This window comes from Elephas maximus, chromosome 2 (genome assembly GCF_024166365.1).
Source record: "Elephas maximus indicus isolate mEleMax1 chromosome 2, mEleMax1 primary haplotype, whole genome shotgun sequence".
NCBI classification, from domain to species: domain Eukaryota; kingdom Metazoa; phylum Chordata; class Mammalia; order Proboscidea; family Elephantidae; genus Elephas; species Elephas maximus.
The window spans coordinates 159717527-159741011 of record NC_064820.1 but is presented as its reverse complement, the minus strand read 5'-3'; the positions used below and the strand labels follow the sequence as shown (position 1 = coordinate 159741011).

Below are 23485 nucleotides of genomic sequence, written 5' to 3'. Positions count from 1 at the left end.
AACCCTGACACACACCTTTCCTGACCTTAAACCATGCAGTATCCCCTTGTTCTGTATGAACAACTACCTCTTTATCTATGTAGAGGTTCTTCATGAGCACAATTAAGTGTCCCGGAATTCCCATTCTTCACAATGTTATCGGTAACTTGTTATGATCCATACAGCCGAATGCCTTTGCATAGTCAATAAAACACAGGTAAACATCCTCTGGTATTCTCTGCTTTCAGCCAGGATCCATCCGACATCAGCAATAATATCCCTGGTTCCACATCCTCTTCTGAATCCAGCCTGAATTTCTGGCAGTTTCCTGTTGATATACTGCTTCAGCCGCTTTTGAATGATCTTCAGCAAAATTTTGCTTGTGTGTGATATTAATGATATTGTTAGATAATTTCTACATTCAGTTGGATCACCTTTCTTGGAAATAAGCATAAATATGGATCTCTTCCAGTCAGTTGGCCAGGTAGCTGTCTTCCAAGTTTTTTGGCATAGATGAGTGAGCACCTCCAGTGCTGCATCTGTTTGTTGAAACATCTCAATTGGTATTCTGTCAGTTCTGGAAGCCTTGTTTTTCACCAGTGCTTTCAGTGCGGCTTGAACTTCTTCCTTTAGTACAATGAGCTCCTGATCATATGCTGCCTCCTGAAGTGGTTGAACATTGACCAATTCTTTTTGGTACTATGACTCTGGATACTCCTTCCATCTTCTTTTGATGCTTTTTGCGTCTTTTAATATTTTCCCTATGTTGTTGTTGTTGTTAGGTGCCGTCAAGTTGGTTCTGACTCATAGTGACCCTATGCACAACAGAACGAAACACTGCCCGGTCCTGTGCCATCCTTAAAATCTTTGTTATGCTTCAGCTCATTGTTGCAGCCACTGTGTCAATCCACCTCTTTGAGGGTCTTCCTCTTTTCTGCTGACCCTGTACTCTGCCAAGCATGATGTCCTTCTCCAGAGACTGATCCCTCCTGACAACATGTCCAAAGTATATAAGACACAGTCTCACCATCCTTGCCTCTAAGAAGCATTCTGGCCGCACTTCCTCTAAGACAGATTTGTTCGTTCTTTTGGCAGTCCATGGTATATTCAATATTCTTTGCCAACACCACAATTCAAAGGCGTCAACTCTTCTTCAGTCTTCCTTATTCATTGTCCAGCTTTCACATGCATATGATGTGATTGAAAGTACCATGGCTTGGGTCAGGCGCACCTTAGTCTTCAGGGTGACATCTTTGCTCTTCAACACTTCGAAAAGTTCCTTTGCAGCAGATTTGCCCAACGCAGTGTGTCTTTTGATTTCTTGACTGCTGCTTCCAAGGCTGTTGATTGTGGATCCAAGTAAAATGAAATCCTTGACAACTTCAATCTTTTCTCTGTTTATCATGATGGTGCTCATTGGTTCAGTTGTGAGGATTTTTGTTTTCTTTATGTTGAGGTGTAATCCATACTGAAGGCTGTGGTGTTTGATCTTCAATTTTCCCTATAGTATCCTTCAATATTGCAACTTGTGGCTTGAATTTTTTCTTCAGTTCTTTCAGCTTGAGAAATGCCAAGCATGTTCTTCCCTTTTGGTTTTCTATCTCCAGACCTTTGCACATGTCATTATAACACTTTACTTTGTTTCATCAAGCCACCCTTTGAAATCTTCTGTTCAGCTCTTTTACTTCATCATTTCTTCCTTTTCCTTTAGCTACTCGATGTTCAAGAACGAGTTTCAGAGTCTCTTCTGACATCTGTTTTGGTCTTTTCTTTCTTTCCTGTCTTTTTAATGACTTCTTCTTTTCTTCATGTATGATGTCCTTGATGCCATTCCACAACTTTGGGCATTAGTGTTCAATGCATCAGGTCTATTCTTGAGGTGGTCTCTAAATTCAGATGGAAGATACTCAAGGTTGTACTTTGGCTCTTGTAGACTTGTTCTAATTTTCTTTGGCTTCACCTTGAGCATGTGTATGAGCAATTGATGGTCCATTCTGCAGTCAGCCCCTGGCCTTGTTCTCACTGATGATATTGAGCTTTTCCATTGTCTCTTTCCACAGATGTAGTTGATTTGATTCCTGTATATTTTGTCTGGTGAGGTCCATGTGTATAGTCACTGTTTATGTTGGTGAAAAAGGTATTTGCAACGAAGTTGCTGGTCTTGCAAAATTGTATCATGTGATCTCCGGCATCATTTGTATCACCAAGGTCGTATTTTCCAAATACTGATCCTTCTTCTTTGTTTTCAACTTTCCCACTCTAATCACCAGTAATTATGAATGCATCCTGATTGGAAGTTTGATCAATTTCAGACTGCAGAAGTTGGTGAAATCTTTGATTTCTTCATGTTTGGGCTTAGTAGTCGGTATGTAAATTTGAATAATATTCATATTAACTGATCTTCCAGTTGTACTTCAGGATAGATCTTGAAATGTTCTTTTTGATGATGAATGCAATGCCATTCCTTTTTAAGGTGTCATTCCCAGCACAGTAGGCCATATGATTATTCAATTCAGATGGCCAATACCAGTCCATTTCTGCTCACTAATGTCTAGGATATCAATGTTAATGCATTCCATTTCATTTTTGATGATTTCCAATTGTCCTAGATTCATACTTCGTGCATTCCATGTTTTGATTATTAATGGATGTTTGTAGCTGTTTCTTCTCATTTTGAGTCATGCTACATCAGCAAATGAAGGTTCCAAGAGCTTTACTCCATCCATGTCTTTAAGGTCGACTGTATTTTGAGGAGGCAGCTCTTCCCCAGTTGGATTTTGAATGCCTTCCAGCCTGAGGTGCTCATCTTCTAGCACTATACCAGACAATGTTCCACTGCTATTCCTAAGGTTTTCACTGGCCAGTTTTTTCAGAAATAGATTGTCAGGTCATTCTTCCTAGGGTGTCTTAATCTGGAAGCTCTGTTGAAACCTGTCCACCATGGGTGACCCTGCTGGCATTTGAAATACTGGTGGCATAGTGTCTAGCATCACAACAACAAGCATGCCACCACAGTATGATAAACTGGTGGGCCCACGTTCTTACCTCATCTCTGAATGGAGATTATTAAAAAAAAAGAAAACAAAATCCATTGCCGTCAAGTCCATTTCAACTCATAGCAACTCTATAGGACTGAGTAGAATTGCCACTGCCCCAGGCAATTTCCAAGGCTATAATCTTTATGGAGGCCGACTGTTACATCTTTCTCCTGCAGAGCGGCTGGTGGGTTCTAAGTGCCAACCTTTCAGTTAGCAGCTGAATGCTTAACCACCGCACTACCAGGGCTCCTTTGGAGATAATAATAGCCCAAGTTATTATCTCCATTCAAAGATGAGATAATTGAGGCTTAGAGAGTTTAATCCACATGCTCAAGGTCTTAACAACTATCTTGGACTTGACCTTAAATCTCTCTGACAGTGACATTGCATAATAGAGTGTCGCTTGTGCCTATACAGGTGTGTTTTAGTTCTTTTGTCTCCTCCAGGAAAGAGCAGAGCTGAGGTGGGAGGAATGGTGTGTGTGCACTGGGGTGGGTGAGTTGTGGTAGAAAGGTCGGAAGTGTCATAGTCTTATCTTGTGCTACATCTGGTCCACACTTCCACCCTCAGGAAGACAGTTTCTTAACTGTGCACTGTAGTTCCCACGCTCATGCATGAAGCTTCCCTCTGCTTGGTCTTTCCCTTTATCTCTGTATGTTACATTCTTAACTGGACTTTGGTTGTTACTCAAATTCCATCTCTTCCACCAGGCTTGTGCAAGTCCTCTCATTAGTCTCTACTTTTCTTCTTCCACAGAACCAATTTTCTTTCTTTTAAACATTGTCATGCTTCTGAGAGACTGCCTTGCCTCTCAGTTATTTTGCATTTGTCTATTTCCTCTCAAGAGACTGACAACCCCCTTGAGTAGAGACTTCCTGTCTTATCTGCATTCTTATTCCCCACAGTAGAGTGCAGTCCTTTGCTCACAGTGAGCACTGTTACTGTTTATGGTATTCCCTTCATAGCCATGACCACAATAAGCCGTTATTTCCGTTGGGGGTCTTGAACACCAATCTTTCATCGTTGTCATAATTAAATGAGCAGCTCCATGTTGTGAAGAGCTCCTCATGGATGTGTCTTTTGAGAATTGCTTTAGAACTTTGTCATTTTTTGTAAGGTCTTTTTTTTTTTTTTAAGATTACTTTCCTGGGGGCTTCCCAGGCAAATCAGAGCTTCTTAAGAAATCATCAATTTGATAACAAAATAAATGTACTATCTGGATTTATGTATCTTTAGTCCCAACTTATTCCTTCTCAAGAGAAGTTTTGGGTTTTTAGTAATAATCAGAAATGTTTCAGATTCCGAAACTGGGGAATTTGTGAAGTGTTTTGAATCTTCGAGACTTCGCAGCTCCTTTGTGGGGATGCATTTGGCCAGCGCAGCTCTGCCATTAGGGAAATGAGACTGCAAAATATCTCACTTATCTATACATTGGCAAATAAAGAAAGATAGCCTTGTAATAGAGAAAAAAAAATTCTCAGAAGGGAGAAAAATAATAAAATCAAGCTGGTTTATGGCTTGTCAGTCCAAAAAGCTTTTAAGCCATATCTATAAAGGTGGATCCACTTAATGTTAGTTCTGCATTGCAGGCATCATTGTGTGATAAGTGGTATAAATTTAGCCCCTTTAAGCCTGATCTCCTGGGGGTTGAGATTTAAGTATTGTAACTTTATTTGAAAGGACCATATCGATTGGATTTTGATTTGGTCCTTCCTTTCCAAAGAGAGGTACTAAATAATGGTTTGGCCTCCCTGTTAGGTTTTTTTTTTTTTTAATTCACTTTATAGGCCTCTCTCCCTATCCTCTTCCTCCACCTTCTTTTCTTAACTCTTCCTCTTTAAAGACTAAAGCAGTACTTTTTCACGAAAAAAGGGAAAGAAAAATTAACTGTCATGTTGTGAACGTAATTGATTCAATAAATAATGTCTTTCAATTCCTAAGGCAAACCTCAAAGTCTTTACTTATGTCAGTTAGTGTTCAGCTCAGTAAGTGGTAGCGTTCTTAATTTAGACGGATGGGGAGAGTTCACTGGTTTTCACGTCCAAAGGAGGGAGTGTGCTTTTCTTATTTTAAAGACACACTGTCTAAGTTTATGTGCCTACCCTGCAAAAAGAAGCTTGGAAAGAAATTAATGCGGCAGTTTTTATTCGCCGTGGCAATAGAAGGAAGGCATTTAATTATTGTCCAGGAGTTTGTTGCAACAAAAAAATTGAAGCAGGGGAATGACAACTGCCTGGAATCCACTAGACTGTAAGCTTCATGCGGGCAGGACGATGTCTTGTTTGTACTCCCTTTAGTGGATATAGTAGGTGCACAATAAATATTTGTCGACTGGGTCTGTTGTTGAATGAATGAGAGCAGAAATAAACTGTCCAGGTCTTACGTTACGAACTGGGTTAAATTTCATTCTACTGGTTGTTTTACTCTTCTCCCCCTTTTTTTCTTTGCTAAGTTCTTTAAAAGGAGAGTAACTCTAATGGTATACTATACACTTGACACTGTTGAATTTTACCTGAGTCCTGTGATCATGGAAAAGAATGAACGTTAAGAACCACCTCCCCCTCTTTTCTGCTACGAAATATGGCTTACTGCAAAGAGATACCCTTCCCCATATGACTTAGATAAGAATGTGATGCTCCCTTATTTACCTATGACAAGGCCAGACACAGACCTTCGAAATTCCCATCCTTTCCCATCCTTTGCCTCATAAATGATTAGCTGAACTGCTTTTCCTTATTAATCAACTGGAACAAAATGCTTGTTGGTCATACTTTGCTTAGGTTTCTTTCCCTCCCCCAAGTCCCTGAACTTTGGCCTACCCTCAGCCTGAGCCAATCTATAACCCCCTACTTAAGGGCCCCTCCTGGAGAATAGGCTGACCTCAGTGTGAAATGCTGTTCTCTGATCTCCTATCTGATCACACCACCCTTTAATCCCACTTTCCTATACCTGCTTCCTTGTGGTCTCGTTCACTCTTTTATAAAAGAAAAGCCTCTTTTGCCTAACTATCCAGAGGCTTCCCGGTCTTATGGTGAGAGCTTTCGCCCCATTACTACAGTCCCCTCCCTCTGTTGCACTGGTCCCTTTCCCCCTTGCAATAAAGCTTTTGAATAAATTGCCTCCTTGCAAAGTCTGGATTTGTTTTTTATTTGACATACTGTATATCTCCAGAAACCCTGGTGATGCAGTGGTTAAGAGCTATAACTGCTAACCAAAAGGTCAGCCCTTTGAATCCACCAGGGGCTTCTTGGAAACCTGATGGGGCAGTTCTACTCTGTCTTCGTAGGGTCCCTATGAGTTGAAAGAGACGCCACAACAACAGATTTGTATATCCCCAGAAATTATTAAGGAGAACCTATTTCAGTTCCCAGACTGGTGGAGTTAGAAGATCGTAGAGGTGATATAAAGCTACAGTTTACAAATTCTAGTAAATGAACTAGTTGTACTTCAGAATCACGTGAAGTATCTTATAAATGTATAGATTCCTGGGTCTCAGCCCCAGAGATTCTGATCAAGTGGATCTGGATAGAGCTGTATTTGTTTGGTGGATTCCCCTAGTAACTATTGTGCAGCTGGCTGTAGAAAGCACTAATCTAATTGGCTGTGCAGTCCTTCGACTTTTCTGGTCTAAGTTTTTGTTAGGTGCCAACTCATAGCAACCCTATGTGCAACAAAATGAAACTACCCAGTCATGTGCCATCCTCACAATCACTGTTATGCTTGAGCCCATTGTTGCACCCACTGTATCAATCATCTCATTGAGGGTCTTCCTCTTTTTTGATGACCTACCGAGCATGATGTCCTTCTCCAGGGACTGGTTGCTCCTGATAACATGTCCAAAGTATGTGAGATGAAGTCTTGCCATCCTTGCTTCTAAGGAGTATTCTGGCAGTCCTTCTTCCATGACAGACTTGTTCGTTCTTCTGGCAGTCTGTGGTATATTCGCTATTCTTCACCAACACCATAATTCAAGGCCTCAATCTTTCTTTGGTCTTCCTTATTCATTGTCCAGCTTTCTCATGCATATGAGGCAATTGAAAATACTATGGCTCAAGTCAGGTGTACCTTAGTCCTCAGAGTAACATGTTTGCATCAGATTTGCCCAATGCAATGCATTGTCTGGCTTCCTGACTGCTGCTTCCATGTGTATTGATTGTGGATCCAAGTAAAATTTGACAACTTCAACCTTTTCTCCATTTATCATGATGTTGCATATTGGTCCAGTTGTGAGGATTTTTGTTTTCTTTATGTTAAGGTGTAATATGTACTGAAGGCTGTGTCTTTAATCTTCATCACTAAGTGCTTCAGGGCCTCTTCATTTTCAGCAAGCAATATTATGTCATCTGTGCATTGCAGGTTGTTAATGAATCTTCCTCCAATCCTGATGCCCCATTCTTCCTCATATAGTCCAGCTTCTTGGGTTATTTGCCCAGCCTACAGACTGAATAAGTATGGTGAAAAGATACAACTGTGATATACACCTTTCCTGACTTTAAACCATGAAGTATTCCCTTGTTCTATTCAAACGATTGCCTCTTGGTCTATGTACAGGTTCCTCATGAGCACAAGTAAGTGTTCTGGAATTCCCATTCTTTGCAGTGTTATTCATAATTCATTATGATCCATACAGTTGAATACCTTTGTATAGTCCATAAAACACAGGTAAACATCTTTCTGGTATTCTCTGCTTTCAGTCAAGACCCATCTGATATCAGCAATGATATCCCTAGTTCCATGTCCTCCTTTGAATCTCCGGCATTGCTTCTATCACCAAGGCCGTATTTTCCAACTACCGATCCTTCATCTTTGTTTCCAACTTTTGCATTCCAGTCATCAGTAACTATCAGTGCATCCTGATTGCATATTTGATCAATTTCAGACTGCAGAAGTTGGTAAAAATCTTTGATTTCCTCATCCTTGGCAGTAGTGTTCCATGCACAAATTTGAATAATAGTCGTATTAACTGGTCTTCTTTGTAGGCATATGGATATTATCCTAGCACCAACAGCAGCGATATTACTTCAGGATAGATCTTGAAATGTTCTTTTTGATGATAAATGCATCACCATTCCTCTTCAATTTGTCATTCCTGACATAGTAGATCATGTTTGTCCAATTCAAAATGGTCAATACCAGTCCATTTCAGCTCACTAATGCCTACGATATTGATCTTTATGCATTCCATTCCATTTTTTGATGACCTCCAATTTTCCTAGATTCGTGTTTTGTACATTCCAAGTTCCGATTATTAATGGGTGTTTACAGCTGTTTTTCTCATTTGGAGTCGTGCCACGTCCCCAAAGCTTTACTCCATCCATGTGATGAAGGTTAACTCTACTTTGAGGAAGCAACTTTTCCCCAGTCTTATTTTTAGTGCCTTCCAACCTGAGGGGCTCATCTTTCAGTACCGTGTCAGATAGTATTCCTCTGCTATTCATAAGGTTTTCACTGGCCATTTTTTTGTAGATCACCAGGTCCTTCTTCCTGGTCTGTCTTAGTCTAGAAGTTCCACTGAAACCTGTCCATCCTGGGTGACCCCGCTGGTATTTGAAATACTGGTGGCATGGCTTCCAGCATCACAGCAACACACAAGCTACCATAGTACGACAAGCTGACAGACACTTGGGAGGGGGTGGTCTAAGTTTGCTCCTTGGTAAAGCGACTTGCCTAAGGCACCAGCAGAATAATTGGTGGAGCTGTGACTAGAGCCCTGACTCTGATGACAGTGCTTCTGGTCATTCAGTTTGCTGCTTTGGTTCAGCCAACACTACATGCTCTTTTACATGTTCCTTAGCATTCATCAAGATCTTAGGACTTCTTCCTTCCAAGATAGTAGCAGTGTTTGTGGTGATGGCCAGGCAGAATCTGAAGGCTCTTGTGAATTCTCAAGGGAACATTATATTCAGTATACTTTAGTTTTAATGTATATTATTGTATTCTATAGAGCTGCCTTTTATACCCCTATCCCCATCTTCTTGCTCCGAACAAACCACAAGTAGGAAGTCCCTGCTTTTCTCCTCTAGGCCCACTCAGCACTTCCTAGCCCTGCCTGATCAGAAGAAAATCACTTGGGTGTTTTTGAATTATAGAACTCTGGGGCCTACTTGAGTCCTAGTTCATCAGAATCTTCCTGGGAGGGGCTGGAGACCTATAGTTTAAGTTATCTTTGATCATTATTCTCTGTAACCTACTTTGTGGATTCTGAGTAGAGCCGGTCCCTTTTGCCTTGATCCAGTTTTGACTTCTTTAAGACCCTAGTTCATAATTACATCATAATCCTGTATTTTTATCTAAGGGTTTATCCTCTGTTCTGCAAAACTTGTCCTTGAAGGAGAAAAGGGGGAACACTTGCTTTTTTCTTACCTCCTGGGTAGAATTTTACTGAACAAGGTGGGTGTATAGACAGGTTAGTATGTACAGTAGGGATGAACCTTGAAGAAAGGTTAAGGGGTGGCCTCTGGAACCAGAATAGAATGCCTGGGCTCTTTTCCTGGCTTTATTACTTAATAACTGTGTAGCCTTGGGAAACTACTTACCCTCTTTGAGTTTTGTTTCCTCCTCAGTAAAACATGGTAAGAGTAGTACTTGTTCAGGGGTTTTGTGTGCATTAAACGAAACATCTTAGGTTGGTTCTTGAACACAGAATCAGATGGAGATTTGCCTGCAGAAGATGATGGGAGAAAACTCTCAGAAACAACTCTTTTGAGAGAATTAGGAAACACCATTAGGCAGAGGTAAAACTGAACTGTGATGCAATTACAAGGGCCTCAGCTTTTCCCATGGGGAACTCTGGAGCTGAGATGCCCTTCAGAGTAGTCCTAAATTGAGGGAAGGGAGCCAGGCCTTTATGCCCCTATATCCACTGGTCACTGGATGTGGGTAGCCTCGGGACAGGGCGCATACCTTAGGTAAGGCAGCTCCCTTTGACTGAGTGCTGCTGTGAGCACCAGCAGCCTATAGTCCTGGCAGCCGGTGGAAGGAGTGGCTCAGTTCTGAAGGGGAACTCAGTGGCACGTTACAGCATCCACTACACAAGGTAATGCACATAAAAACCTTAACATCGAACCCAGTACATTCGTAAGTGTTCAATAAATATTAACTGTTACCATTGTTATTCCAGTTCTGGCAATGCCACTCAGTAGCTAAATCACCTTCAACAAGTTACTTAACTTCTCTTAGGCTGTTTTCTTGTGTTTAAAGTGGAGATCCTAAACTCTGCTTTGCCTCCTTCCCTGAGTAACTCTGCACACACGTGGAGATAATGTATGTGCAATTGCTGAGTAAAATGGAATAAAAATATAAGATATGACTGTGCGCTTGCTTGGCTGAATTGAATATATGGCCATGAGTTGGATTCCTTAAGGGGAAGGGTTGTGATGAATGTAAAAGTGCTTGTTCGTGAAACACAGCATTTTGATTTTTCTTTCTTTCCTCTACAGGGAATTAGAATAATGGAGATGTTGCTAAAGGAACAGTGTGGTGCCCCCTTAGCCGAATAAAGAATCATCAGTGAGTATCAAAAGGAAAGTCAGAATTACTTACTGGATCCATGTTCTCATGCTTCTAAGCCAGGCATTATGCACCGGCCTCCCTGGGCTATTCATACTGTACATTTCCTAGTTATATGCACGGAGTACTGTTTCACAGGTGTTTTGCTCTCTGTTCAGTACTTTTATTTACTTGGTCCTTTGATTTTCATAGCAGTTTTGCGCTGCATGCTGGGTTACAGCTGCATTCAAATTGTTACAACTGTTCGGCACGACCCGCTGTGATTGTGTTCTCAAGGTGGCATACATTTGTAAAGACTGCAGCTCTTAAAACTAGCTAAAGCTTAATTTTACTGTTCGAGAACAATAAAAGGAGTAGAAAGCTGTAATTGGTGCAAAAGGAAAACAAGTAAGGGGCATGTTGATTGATCAGTGAAATAAATGTATTCTATCAGTCGTATATACTTTCAAAGTGCTACTGAGAATAATTACCAGGCTTTGGGTGAGAGTACCTTGATTGATTAGCAATGTCTGCCATGGGCACAGGATGGAAGAAGGACAGCACTTGTGTTGGAGCACATGCCACCTCTAGTTTAGGGCAAATGATATAGGGTGAACAGAGATCAGGGAGATTGCACAACTACTCAACTCTCCTCCCACCCCCCATTTTCTATTGTCTGGATTAGGGAGAATGATCTTCATATTGGAAAGGGCAGAACAAAGTTATAAAAGAGAGAATCAAAGCTCCAAATAAAAATATAGTGGATTTGCATCTTACAGAATTTATGAGTCTTAGGATTTTAGCATCTGAGAGAAGGTAACCTTTGAGTAAAGCAAACATTCCCTGGAGTAATTAAAAATTATTTCAAATTTACATACTTTGGCTTAAAAGTACAGTACACATGGTTTTGTGTAAGCAACCAGGTACTCTAATTGTGATGTACAATATTGGGAACCATTAACCGAAGAAGAAATGAAAGGAACATTTACATACAAGTATCTTGGCCTTCAAAGCATGCTGGCCAGGTCTGTTAGTGGACATTGATTGCAGAAGTGAAAAGTGGTCCTGCTTGTTTGCAAGTGTGCTTCCAGTCTGACTAATATTATCAGTTGCTGTCAAGTCAATTCCAACTCATGTGTGTCAGAATAGAACTATGCTCCATAAAGTGTTTTAGAAGTAGATCATCTGGACTTTTTTCTGAAGTACCTCTGGGTGGATTCGAACCTCCAACCTTTCAGTTAGCAGCCCAGCACTTTAATCCACCCAGGTACTAATATGAAGCCTCTGTAAACTCACTGTAAGTCAGAGTTGACTCAGTGGCAATGGGTTTGGTTTTGGTTCAACTTAACAAATAGTAGTAGGTATTTGTTACTGGGAAGGTAAGCAAAGATAATTTATCCCAGGGTTGGCACATGCAGGAGCTCACCGAATATTTGTTGGAATTGAATCTAGATATGGTTTGCTCCTATATCCACTCTATTCTTTGAAAAGTGGTAAAGAACTTGATCACGTCTCCCTGTTTTTCCAGGCTGGCATTTTTTGTGAGGCTCATTAAAAAAAAATGAGGCTCATTAAAACACGCACACACACACACTCTCTCTCTCTCTCTCTCACACACACAGACACACACACAAAAACCCTGAAAAAAACAAAACCAGTCGCCATAGAGTCTATTCCAACTCATGCAGCCCCTTGTGTTTCGGAGTAGAGCAATAGCGCTTTCAAGACTGACCTTTTGAAAGCAGATTGCTTAAGCCTTCCTGAAGTGCCTCTGGGTGGTTTCCAACCACCAACCTCATGAAGCACCTATTATGCTCCTGCCTTTGGGCACAAATTCCACGTTACTCTGGGGAGTAGGGTCTAAAGTCAGTTCCAAGTTAAATGCAAGAATGAGGGGATCCATTCTTGGAAAGAGTGTATACTTGGTGGTTTTCAATCTTTAAATCAGGGTTTTTCAGTTTGAGCAAGTATCAGAATCACCTGGAGGGCTTGTTAAGCAGATTTCTGGGCTCCACCCACCAGAGTTTCTGATTCAGCAGGTCTGGGAAGGGCCTGTAATTTGCATCTCTAACAAGTTTCCAGGTGATGTTGAACACACTTTGAGAACAAGCTCTGAATGAGTTCCCATCTCTGGCCTGAGACAAGATTAAATGCTAAGGCACCGAGAAAGCGAATAACTGGGTTTTTAGAAATCTTTGTCATGAATTCAATCAACTGTAGATTAATCAAAGAAATGATTTTCTCCGTAACAGCTTTTCCCTGATTTTCAACCTCTTCTTGCCTTAACTTTGATAGGCTCCAAACTGGAGCAAGATGCCTGAAAACATAGGAGATTCACTCCAACATGTGTTTTAAATCAGTTTTGATTTTAAAGTCTTGCTAGTGAAGAGGCAAAAATGAATCACTTCAGACAAGTTTACAGTATTACCTATTGTCTTCAATGACTTTTTTTTTTTTCTTCTCTCTTTTTTTGCTGTAGTTGAGGACTAAGTCATAAACTCAGGGCTTTTTTGTGTGTGTGTGAATAAAGTTTTATTTAAACATAGCCATGCTCTTGTCTATGTTCAAGGTATAAAATCAGAGTTGCACAGTTGTGACAGACCTTCTAGCCTGCGAAGGCCAGAATGTTTACTATCTGCCCCTTTAAGAAATAGCAACTTATTCTCCTCTCTTAAGTGAAGTGGCTGAAGTCTGGACACCATGTGCAGTTTAGTGCCAGCCATTTGCATTTAATGCCTTTGATGCAGTGCAGTTCCTGAAAGATTTCCATAACTCAAACTCTTATAATTCATGACCAGTTTTCTCAGAGGAGCACGTGTAAAGTAGGGGTATATACTTTTACCACATAAATCTACAGTTACTGCAAATCAGAGGCTATTGTTGGGGCTTTCAGCTTTTTTTCAAATCAACTTTATTGAAGTATCACATACAATTAACTTTACCATTTTCAAGTATATAATTTGGTAAGTTTTAACACATACATGCAGTTGTTAAGCATCACCAGAATCATGATATGGAAATTTTGAGGCACTGATGTTGCAGCCATGTTGACAGTTTATTCTTCACACAAGCCTCCACTGGCAGATGGGTGGTGATTGCACATGAGGCATTAGCCAGGAATCGAACTTAGGTCTCCTGCAGGGATCGTGAGACGTCTACCTCTGAACCACCACTGCCCTCCTGCCAATAGTATAGGTGCTTTGGAATTTTGCAGTTCTAAACTTTTAAAACATTTTGTGGGATTTGCACAAATGTGCATAGACGTTAATATTCCTATATCCTACCACGTTTCAAATTTGCACAATTTAAGTTGTATATGGTACATAGATGGCTCTAAAGATACCTCCTAGAACTCTCTCATCTGTATATCTAAGCAGGTGTTCTGTTCGAAAATTAGACAGCTTAGAAGGTGATTTTGTCATGAGCCAAACTGGAGGGTCATAAATCTCACTAGCCAATATGCTTGTGGTGTTGCTGCTGACATATCAATTTGATAGGTTTTTGATTTCCTGTCATTTTTGAATAAAACAAATAGCCCTGACATCTGTTTGTTCTTGCCGCCGGCAATGGGGAGAAACAGGCCTGGTGAGGTTTGATAGCATAACAGAGCTCTGTTATATCGTGGAGTGACGAAGACCTCAATTTTAGCTATATCTTAACTCCTCTCTGAGTCAGCTCCTCTGGGATAGTTGGACTTAATAAAATGAGGTACTGGCTTTGCTTGAAGATCCTTAGGAGACAGAAATGCAATTTCTTTGAGAATTATCGATGATGATAGAATTCATGCGACTCTTAAGAGTTGCTTCAGAAAAGAGGGCAAATAACTATTGATTGGTGAGGCATGTTTATTAGGTGATAAAGCTTGTTTGCTTTGTCTTGCAGGGGAGGTGTGCCCATGTCTATGTTTTCTCAGGAATAGCTTCTTGGCCACAACACATCACAGATGCAGATTGCAGAATACAGGTTTGATGATGCACTGTCGGCAGCTTGAGGAAAAGGAGACCTTCCTACCAGGACGTGCAATGATGCACTCTTCTGCAAGCCTGCTTCAAATAGCGGGACTCATGGTGATGAGACCTCCTAGCTGGATTTTTATGGCACAGTCTTTCAACGATTTTACAAATAAAAGAAAACCCCATGTAAGATATGCCTGCCCTTTCTCAGGATGTCCTGCTGATCGTGTGGTGACGGTGTCAGAGCTGCCAAGGACATGTTTGAGGCTTGGAGGGTAGTGCTTGTGCCCTTATATGATCAGCATAAATGTTCATGGGATTCATGAGAGGATTCTGGGACAAATAAAGGAATTGAACCTGGTACCTGATTTATATAGGTGGCTTGGAACAGACAAACATGTACAAGACCTATGTTGAACCTCAGCCATATTTATAGGTATGTTTAAGATTCTCAAGAATCAGGAGAACTTGATTTCTATCTGTAAGTATTCAGATAGCTTTTATAATACAATGTGTGAACTATAATTCGTTCCTTTGAAAGAACGTGGAACGAAGAGAGGGAAGGCGTGTTATAGTCTTGACTGCTGCTAGCTTGTGATGTGGAGCAAACCATCCACTCTCCTGGTTTTCATCAGGCTAGTGAGGATCATCTGCCCAGATCTTTCTGCCTGTGGGTTGTGGTGATTAAACAAAGTGGCTTAGTGCAAAGAGCATGGGTTTGGGAGCTAGAGCTGGGTTTGAATCCAAGCGCTGCCACTTCCTAGCTTTATGATCATTTATGTAATTTAAATCCCCCCAAAGCTTACTTTAAAAATTTGTCAAATGAGATGATACAGCCGGCTGTGTGAGGTTGTTGGACTGATTTGAGATCATGTCTCTAAAGTGCTTACCACACTGCCTGGTACATAGTAGAAGTCCAGTAAATAGAAGCCATTATTATTATGTGAAATCATTTTGAAAATGCACTTTTCAAATATAATGTAAGGTAGTATTACTGTTTGAAAATTAGTTGACGGTAGTTTGCATTTCCCGTGATCGGAAGCCAAAATATAAATGCATGCTGCCTAACAGAAAGCTTGAAGAGAGGCAATAATTTGGAATTCATCTTCTTAAGATAAAAATTGGGCCATTACTGGAAAGTCTTGGGAAAATTGTTCTTTTTTTAATATTTGAAAAATTTACCGCTTAGTGCATTGATGAATTTCAAAGCAATTGTACTTTTTCACAGCAGCCTGCCACTGTGAGCCTCCTCTTCTTGTATTTGAGCTATTTGTGCTGCCTGAGTTTTGTTTCTTAGGATAATTTCCCTTCATTTCTTTTGTGTTTTGTTCTTCGCTTCTGTTGGAGGGAAAATGAATGGTAGGAACCAGAATACACTTTGACCTTCTTTACCAGTTTGTAAATTGCAGTTGGTGGGCTTTTGGAATAATAGCCCATTTCCAAAAAAATGAGAGTCGATGTGAATTACTGCAGAGGTAAGAGGCAAGAAATTCGAATTTGGAGTTGGACACTGGAACAAACTTAACTCCTTGTTCTCAACAACTTGCCTTCTTTCAGGCAGGTGTTCTCAACCTGGCCGCCCATTAGGGTCATCTAGGGAGCTTTATGCAATCCTGATGTCCAGGCTACACCCCAGACCAATAAATCAGAACCTCTGGGGGTGGGACCTGGGCATCTGTAGTTTTTAAAGTGCTCCCGGTGATTCCAGTGTGCAGTTAAGGTTGAGAGCACTGTAACGAATTCTAGGTGATTTGCAGACATTAATTATTTTCTCGACACCTCTGAGATAGGAAAGAGTCTTTGTAGTAGGATTTTTCTTAGAAATGGAAAGATTGAAGCACAGAGAGAATGAATTTCTGTCTTAATTCCTTTAAGCTGGAGTGGCCGACGCAAATGCTGGCAGGGAGCTGGCAGGTGATCTGATGACTGACAAAGGCAGGGGGCCACTGGAGAGAACCAGAAGCACAAACCTGGTTAAAGGTGCGCAGCTGCTCAGCACGGTGTTGCCATGTGGCTGATTTTTCTAGTTCTTCCAGTTTTCAATTTTTCAAGAAAAGACCTCCCCCCCTGAAAAAATCCTGATTTTTACATATGGACAACTGATTCAGAATTCTTAAAAACATTGTGGTGGCTAAATGAAACATCCTTGGCAGCCAGTAGAGCCCAGCCTCAGCTTCAAGGATGTTAAGGGAGGGCCAGCCTAAACATCCCAGGCAATTTTTGATAGGTTTGCATCTTCCTGATCGGGATGTAAGCTGCATTCAGCCTCCCCATTCCTACGTTATCCTCTGGACTTGAATCAGACACCTTTCTTACAGAATTTTATTTTCCTTGTGGGCATCCGTTGTTTCAGGCTTTATATATATAATTTAGAAATCAAATGTTCTTTTTAAAAGTTAAGTAGAGTTTATTTTTATTTTCTGTGTTAATCTTTTTTTTTCTGTGTGTGTGTGATAAAACATTTAGAAACCCACTGTGATGGTTAAGGTTGTGTGTCAGCTTGGCTGGGCCATGATTCTCAGTCATTTGGCAGTTATGATGGAGTTTGACAGTTATGTAAAGATGTAATCTGGCAGTTTTATGATGATGTAATCAACCCCATGATGAGATCAGCTATGAGTAGCCAGTCAGTTGAAAGGGAGTTTCCTTGGGAGTGTGGCCTGCCTCCAGTATATAAAGGGATGTTCCAGCCAGGCTTTGAATCTGGATCCTACATCTGGCTCGTCATCATCAGACCTCTGGTTCTTGGGTCTTGAGCTAGCAACTTACTACCAATCTTGGCATTCATCGGCCCCTGCAGCCTACAAGCTATTGGCCTGCCATCTGACCTACCAATCTTGGGTTCCTTAGCCCCTATACTTACATGAGTCAGGAGAAACCTCAAGCCTGACACCTGACCCACAGACTTGGGACTTGCCAGCCTCTACAACCAAGTGAGCCATTTCTTTGAGATAAATCTCTCTATCTCACTCTCCATATATGCTTCACTGGTTTCAGTTCTCTAGAGAACCCAGCCTAAGACACCCACATTTAGTTTTATTATCTGTAGTCTAGTGTAAGAAATGTCAATGCTAAGGAGTTAAGTTTGTTGTAGTCCAACTCCAAATTCGAATTTCTTGCCTCTTACCTCGGCAATAATTCGATCGCCTCTTTTTTTTTTTTGGAAACGGGCTATTATTCCAAAAGCCTACCAACTGCAATTTACACACTGGTAAAGAAAGTCAAAGTTTATTCTGGTTCCTACCATTCATTTTCCCCCCGAAGCAACTGAAGAATTATTGGGCACAGCAGAAACAGGGCTGGGAAAGGGTTAGTTAATACACAGACCTGGCCAGTCTCCTCCTGCCTGGGGTGGAAGTCTGCTCCCTGGGATGATGATTTACTGCAGGCAGCATTCTTAGACTTTGGGGTAAAGAAGAAATCCTTGGGGGAGCGTGTTAAATTACAAAGTGCCAGGCCTCCCCCAGCAATTCTGATTTATGAAATTTCAGTTGGGACTCAGTAATCTGCATCTTTAAAGGAGCTCTTCAGGAGATTGGAATGTGCAATTAATTCCACAGAGCACACTTTTGAGAAACAAGGTTCTAATGGAGATGTTTTTTGTTCCTGTGTCTGCTATTGTTTAGGAAGGTTTTGCAGTCATTTGGGCCCACTGATCAATAGAGTTGATAACTCGGGACACAATATAAAGTTCTTATGTGGAGAGACGCTGACTTAAGCTATTCCTACATGATCGAGGTGCTTTTACCCTGAAAGACTTTTATGGTTTCAATCATACCTGAATGAAAAAGGTGCTGTATCCTTTTTATATACTTGTGTATTTTATGAGCGGTATAGTAATATCCCATTTATCTAGCTTTGGGGAAGTGTATTGTATAAATCACTCAAGGTTATTCTTTTAAGTAGCACAGGTCTTTTGATTTATTTTCAGCATTTTGATGGAAATATTTCTTGCTTAAGTATACGTTTTCTTGCTTTTGCAAACAGAATCCACTAAAGATAATTAAACCTTTTCAGGGTCATCATTTATGTTTTAACTCTTTCAGGTACTATTTCGGTTTGCTAAAGCCCCTGCACTGAATGGCCTCAAATGGCTTTGCTCTGAGTTCCTTGGTGGGTTATATACTTTTTCTTTTCCCTCACTGTTACCAGTTATTTCTCCGCTGTCATTGTGCCTGCCTCTGGGGCCTTCCTCCAATTTGCTATGGGGTTGAAAAATCAGGTAACTACATAGTACATTATCAAGTAACAATAAGCAGGAGCTGAGTGAGGTTTTGAAAGGCTTTTCTAGGAATAAAATAAATGAACTTTGCTGTATTGACTTGGTGATGTTATTTTAGTGACTCAGCTACCTTCCTCTAACTTCCTGAACCTCCGCTGCAGTTGTCAGCTTTGTGACCTCCAGATATGTGACATGTTGTTCCAAATGATTTCCTTTAATCTATTAAACCCTTGTCACCCCAGTTGTTTTAGTGTGTTTTTATATATACAATTCTATAATGTGAAACTTAAGTGGGTTAAAATTCAAATGAAAATTTCTTAGGCCAATGTTCCACGCACGATAAGGTGTTTTTGATTCAGTGTTATTGTGATTTGGAGCTACAAATTAGTTGTATCCCCATGAAATTCAATTCTGCAGTCATGAAATAAAGGTGTTACAACTAATATGCATGAATTCTAATTTCCTTGGGGGTGTCATATTACTTAGCATAGATTACATTTATTATTTGTAATGATGATCATAGTTCCTTTTCAGCTTCCCCAGATAAGGGTGTTATACAAACCATATGATCATCTCCTCCCCCCATGGTGAGCCATTAGGGTTCCTCCCAGAAATAAGTGGAGGTCAACATTTTTGGGTGACCCTGATAGGCCATGTGCTAATGGACAGAGGGAGAAGAAATGAAGCACAGAACACACAGCAACAGGAAGCCAAGTGGTCCCATAGAGGAAGGAGGAAGGAAGAGAAAGAGTATATTCTTGCTGACCTGCGAGGCTCAGCTGTACTTTGTTTCTAGAGACTTGTCTTTATCCTCTCATAAGTCCCCTTTTTACCTGAAGGTGTTCGAGTTGCTTTTTGTGCCTTGTTACCAAAATGCCTTGTCCAAGCCCTATTAATGCCTCTCTTTGCCAGAACCAGGGTGATGACCTTACCTTTAGAGATGGACTCTTTAGTTCAATTAGCATTTATTAATCACCCTCTATGTACAAGAGAAAAGCAGGAATTGTCTTCTTGTTTGACTTGATCCAGTGGGTTACCAGAATACTGACACCATCCTTACACTGAAAGATGGCAGTATTAGATGCTGAATAATGCTAACACCAAGTTACTTCTTGCGTAAATCAAACTGTGTTTACTTGTATAAAGGATATCCACTGCTGTCGAGTCGATTCTGACTTATAATGAACCTATAGGACAGATAATGAACCTATAGGACAGAGTAAACGGAGAAAAGATTGACGTTGTCAAGGATTTCATTTTACTTGGATCCACAATCAACAGCCATGGAAGCAGCAGTCAAGAAATCAAAAGACACATTGCATTGGGTAAATCTGCTGCAAAGGACCTCTTTAAAGTGTTGAAGGGCAAAGATGTCACCTTGAAGACTAAGGTGTACCTGACCCAAGCCATGGTACTTTCAATCACATCATATACATGTGAAAGCTAGACAATGAATGAGGAAGACTGAAGGGGAATTGATGCCTTTGAATTGTGGTGCTGGCGAAGAATATTGAATATACCGTGGACTGCCAACAGAACGAACAAATCTGTCTTGGAAGAAGTACAACCAGAATGCTCCTTAGAAACAAGGATGGAGAGACTACGTTTCACATACTTTGGACATGTCAGGAGGGATCAGTCCCTAGAGAAGGACATCATGCTTGGCAGAGTACAGGGTCAGTGGAAAAGAGGAAGACCCTCAACGAGGTGGATTGACACAGTGGCTGCAACAATGAGCTCAAGCATAACAATGATTGTAAGGCTGGCTCAGGACCGGGCAGTGTTTCGTTCTGTTGTGCATAGGGTCGCTATGAGTCAGAATCGACTCGATGGCACCTAACAACAACAACAACAATAGGGCAGAGTACAGCTGTTCCATAGGTTTCCAAGGAGTGCCTAGTGGATTTGAACTGCTAGCCTAATTATTAGCAGCCATAGCTCTTAACCACTACACCACCAGCTTTTCCTATATAAAGGATATGGGGTGGGGGGAAGCACATGATGGACAGTGGAGAGATCAGCACAGAAATGTGTAGTTTGGTGGCCCCAGAGCCTCACCAGCAGATGCATGGTTGTGGATGATAATGTCTGAATTGTTGTTGTTGTTAGCTGCTGTCAAGTCAGCCCTAACTCATGGTGACCCCATGCACAGAGGAACAAAACATGGCCAGGCCTGCACCATCCCAATCATCAGTTGAACTGTTGTGATCCATGGAGGTTTCATTGGCTGACTTTCAGAAGTAAATCACCAGTCCTTTCCTCCTAGTCTAGAAGCTCCACTGAAACCTGTTCAGCATCATAGTAACACATAAGCCTCCACAGATAGACAGATGGTGATTGTACATGAGGTACATTGGATGGGAATCTAATCCACTTATTCCCCATGGAAGGCAAGAATTCTACCACTAAACCACTGCTGCATCCAGTGTCTGAATTAGTTAGGGGCATATCTGCCTTTTGGAAGATAATAGCTTGTGTCTAGGCCTAACCCTACATACAGAAGGATGTAGCTGGCCTGCATGGACCACCTGCTCTGAGCCAGGGGAGCTTCTCAGTGCCCAGTGACTGCAGGGTACAGGACATGGAGGTATAATTTATCTTCAGACTGTTTGACTATTACAGCCTGGTCTGAGAACATCCTTCAAGTCAGGGTTCCAGTTTCGGCATAGTGTTTCCCAGACATCTGTGGGGGTTTGGGGAGGGCTTGCTGACTAAAGCGGGCAAATCTGGCAAACTATATAACACAAGCTTTAGTGACACTGAGGCATGTGGAGAGAGGGAACCCTACAAAAGACAAACCCAGTGTGATGGGAAGTCACAACAGAAATTAAGTCAATATAGAGATTGATAATACCCATATGCTTACAAGGAAGACCAGTTAATATGACCATTATTCAAATTTATACACCAACCACTAAGGCTAAAGATGAAGAAATTGAAGATTTTCATCAACTTCTTGCAGTCTGAAATTGATCAAACGTGCAGTCAAAATGCATTGATAATTACTGGTGATTGGAATGTGAAAGTTGGAAACAAAGAATAAGGATTGGTAGCTGGAAAATATGGCCTTGATGATAGAAATGACACTGGAGATTGCATGACAGAATTTTGTAAGACTAATGACTTCATTGCAAATACCTTGTTCAACAACATAAATGGTGACAATATATGTGGACCTTGCCAGATGGAATACACAGGAATCAAACTGACTACATCTGTGGAAAGAGACTGTCTTAGTTATCTAGTGCTGCTATAACAGAAATACCACAAGTGGATGGCTTTAATAAAGAGAAATTTATTTCCTCACAGTAAAGTAGGCTAAAAGTCCAAATTCAGGGCATCGGCACCAGGGGAAGGCTTCCTCTCTTTTGGCTCTGGAGCAAGGTCCTTGTCCTTGATCTTCACCTGGTTGAGGAGCTTCTCAGGTGCAAGGCCCCATGTCCAAAGGTGCTCTGCTCCTGGTGCTGCTTTCTTGGTGGTACGAGGTCCCCAACTCTCTGCTTTCTTCCCTTTCCTTTTTATCTCTTGAGAGATAAAAGATGGTGCAGGCCACACCCCAGGGAAACTCCCTTTACATTGGATTAGAGATGTGACCTGGTGAAGGGTGGTGTTACAATTCCACCCTAATCCTTTTAACATAAAATTACAATCACGAAATGGAAGATAACTGCAAAATGCTAGAAATCATGGCCCAGCCAAATTGATACACATATTTTTTGGGGGGACATAATTCAATCCATGACAGAGATGATGGAAAAGCTCAATATCATCATTCAGAACAAGGCCAGGAGCCTACTGTTTAATGGACCATCAATTGCTTATATGCAAATTGAAGTTGAAGAAAATTAGAATAAGTCCACAAAAGCCAACGTACAACCTTGAGTGTATTCCACCTGAATTTAGAGACCACCTCAAGAATAGATTTGATGCATTGAACACTAATGGCCAAATACCAGACAAGTTATGGAATGACATCAAGGACATCATACATGAAGAAAGCAAGAGGTCATTAAAAAGACAAGAAAGAAGAGAACAAAATGCATGTCAGAAGAGACTCTGAAAGTTGTTCTTGAACTTAGAGTAGCTAAAGTGAAAGAAAGAAAGATGAAATAAAGGAGCTGAACAAAAAATTTCAAAGGGCAGCTCAAGAAGACAAACTAAAGTATTAAAATGAAATGTGCAAAGACCTGGAGATAGAAAACCAAAAGAGAAGAATACACTCAGCATTTCTCAAACATTTCTCTTGAAAAAAAAAAAAAATTCAAGCCTCAAGTTGCAGTTTTGAAGGATTCTGTGGGGAGAATATTATTGTTTTGATTCAGGAAGCATCAAAAGAAGATGGAAGGAATACACAGAGTCACTGTACCAAAAAAAATTGGTCGATGTTCAACCATTTCAGCTGGTAGCATATGATCAAGAACCTATGGTATTGAAGGTCTTCAAGCTGCACTGAAGACATTGGTGAAAAACAAGGCTCCAGGAATTAAGAGAATACAATTCAAAAGATGTTTCAACAAACAGATGCAACACTAGAAGTGTTTACTCATCTGTGGCAAGAAATTTTGAAGACAGCTACCTGGTCAACCCATCGGAAGAGATCCATATTTATGCCTATTCTCAAGGAAGATGATCCAACTGAATTCGGAAATTATCAAACAATATCATTAACGTCACATACAAGTAAAATTTTGCTGCACATCATTCAAAAGCGGCAGTATATCAACAGAGAACTGCCAAAAATTCAAGCCGATTTAGAAGAGGAAGTGGAACCAGGGATATCATTGCTGATGTCAGATGTATCCCGG

General features: G+C 40.8%; 1 protein-coding gene across 5 annotated transcripts in view; it reads left to right on the top strand.

The window, feature by feature from the left end:
- The window catches only part of PRELID2 (PRELI domain containing 2), a 197627-nt gene that overhangs the window by 74658 nt on the left and 99484 nt on the right, over window positions 1-23485 (top strand). For 4 of the 5 annotated variants that reach the window (XM_049873977.1, XM_049873981.1, XM_049873982.1 and 1 more), the window contains 2 exons: window positions 10457-10526; window positions 14388-19123. In XM_049873977.1, coding sequence (XP_049729934.1) covers window positions 10457-10516 — 60 coding nt within the window. In that variant the 3' untranslated portion in view covers window positions 10517-10526; window positions 14388-19123. Of the gene's footprint in view, window positions 1-10456; window positions 10527-14387; window positions 19124-23485 lie in introns of those variants that run through there. The other variant, XM_049873978.1, reaches the window with a different exon arrangement.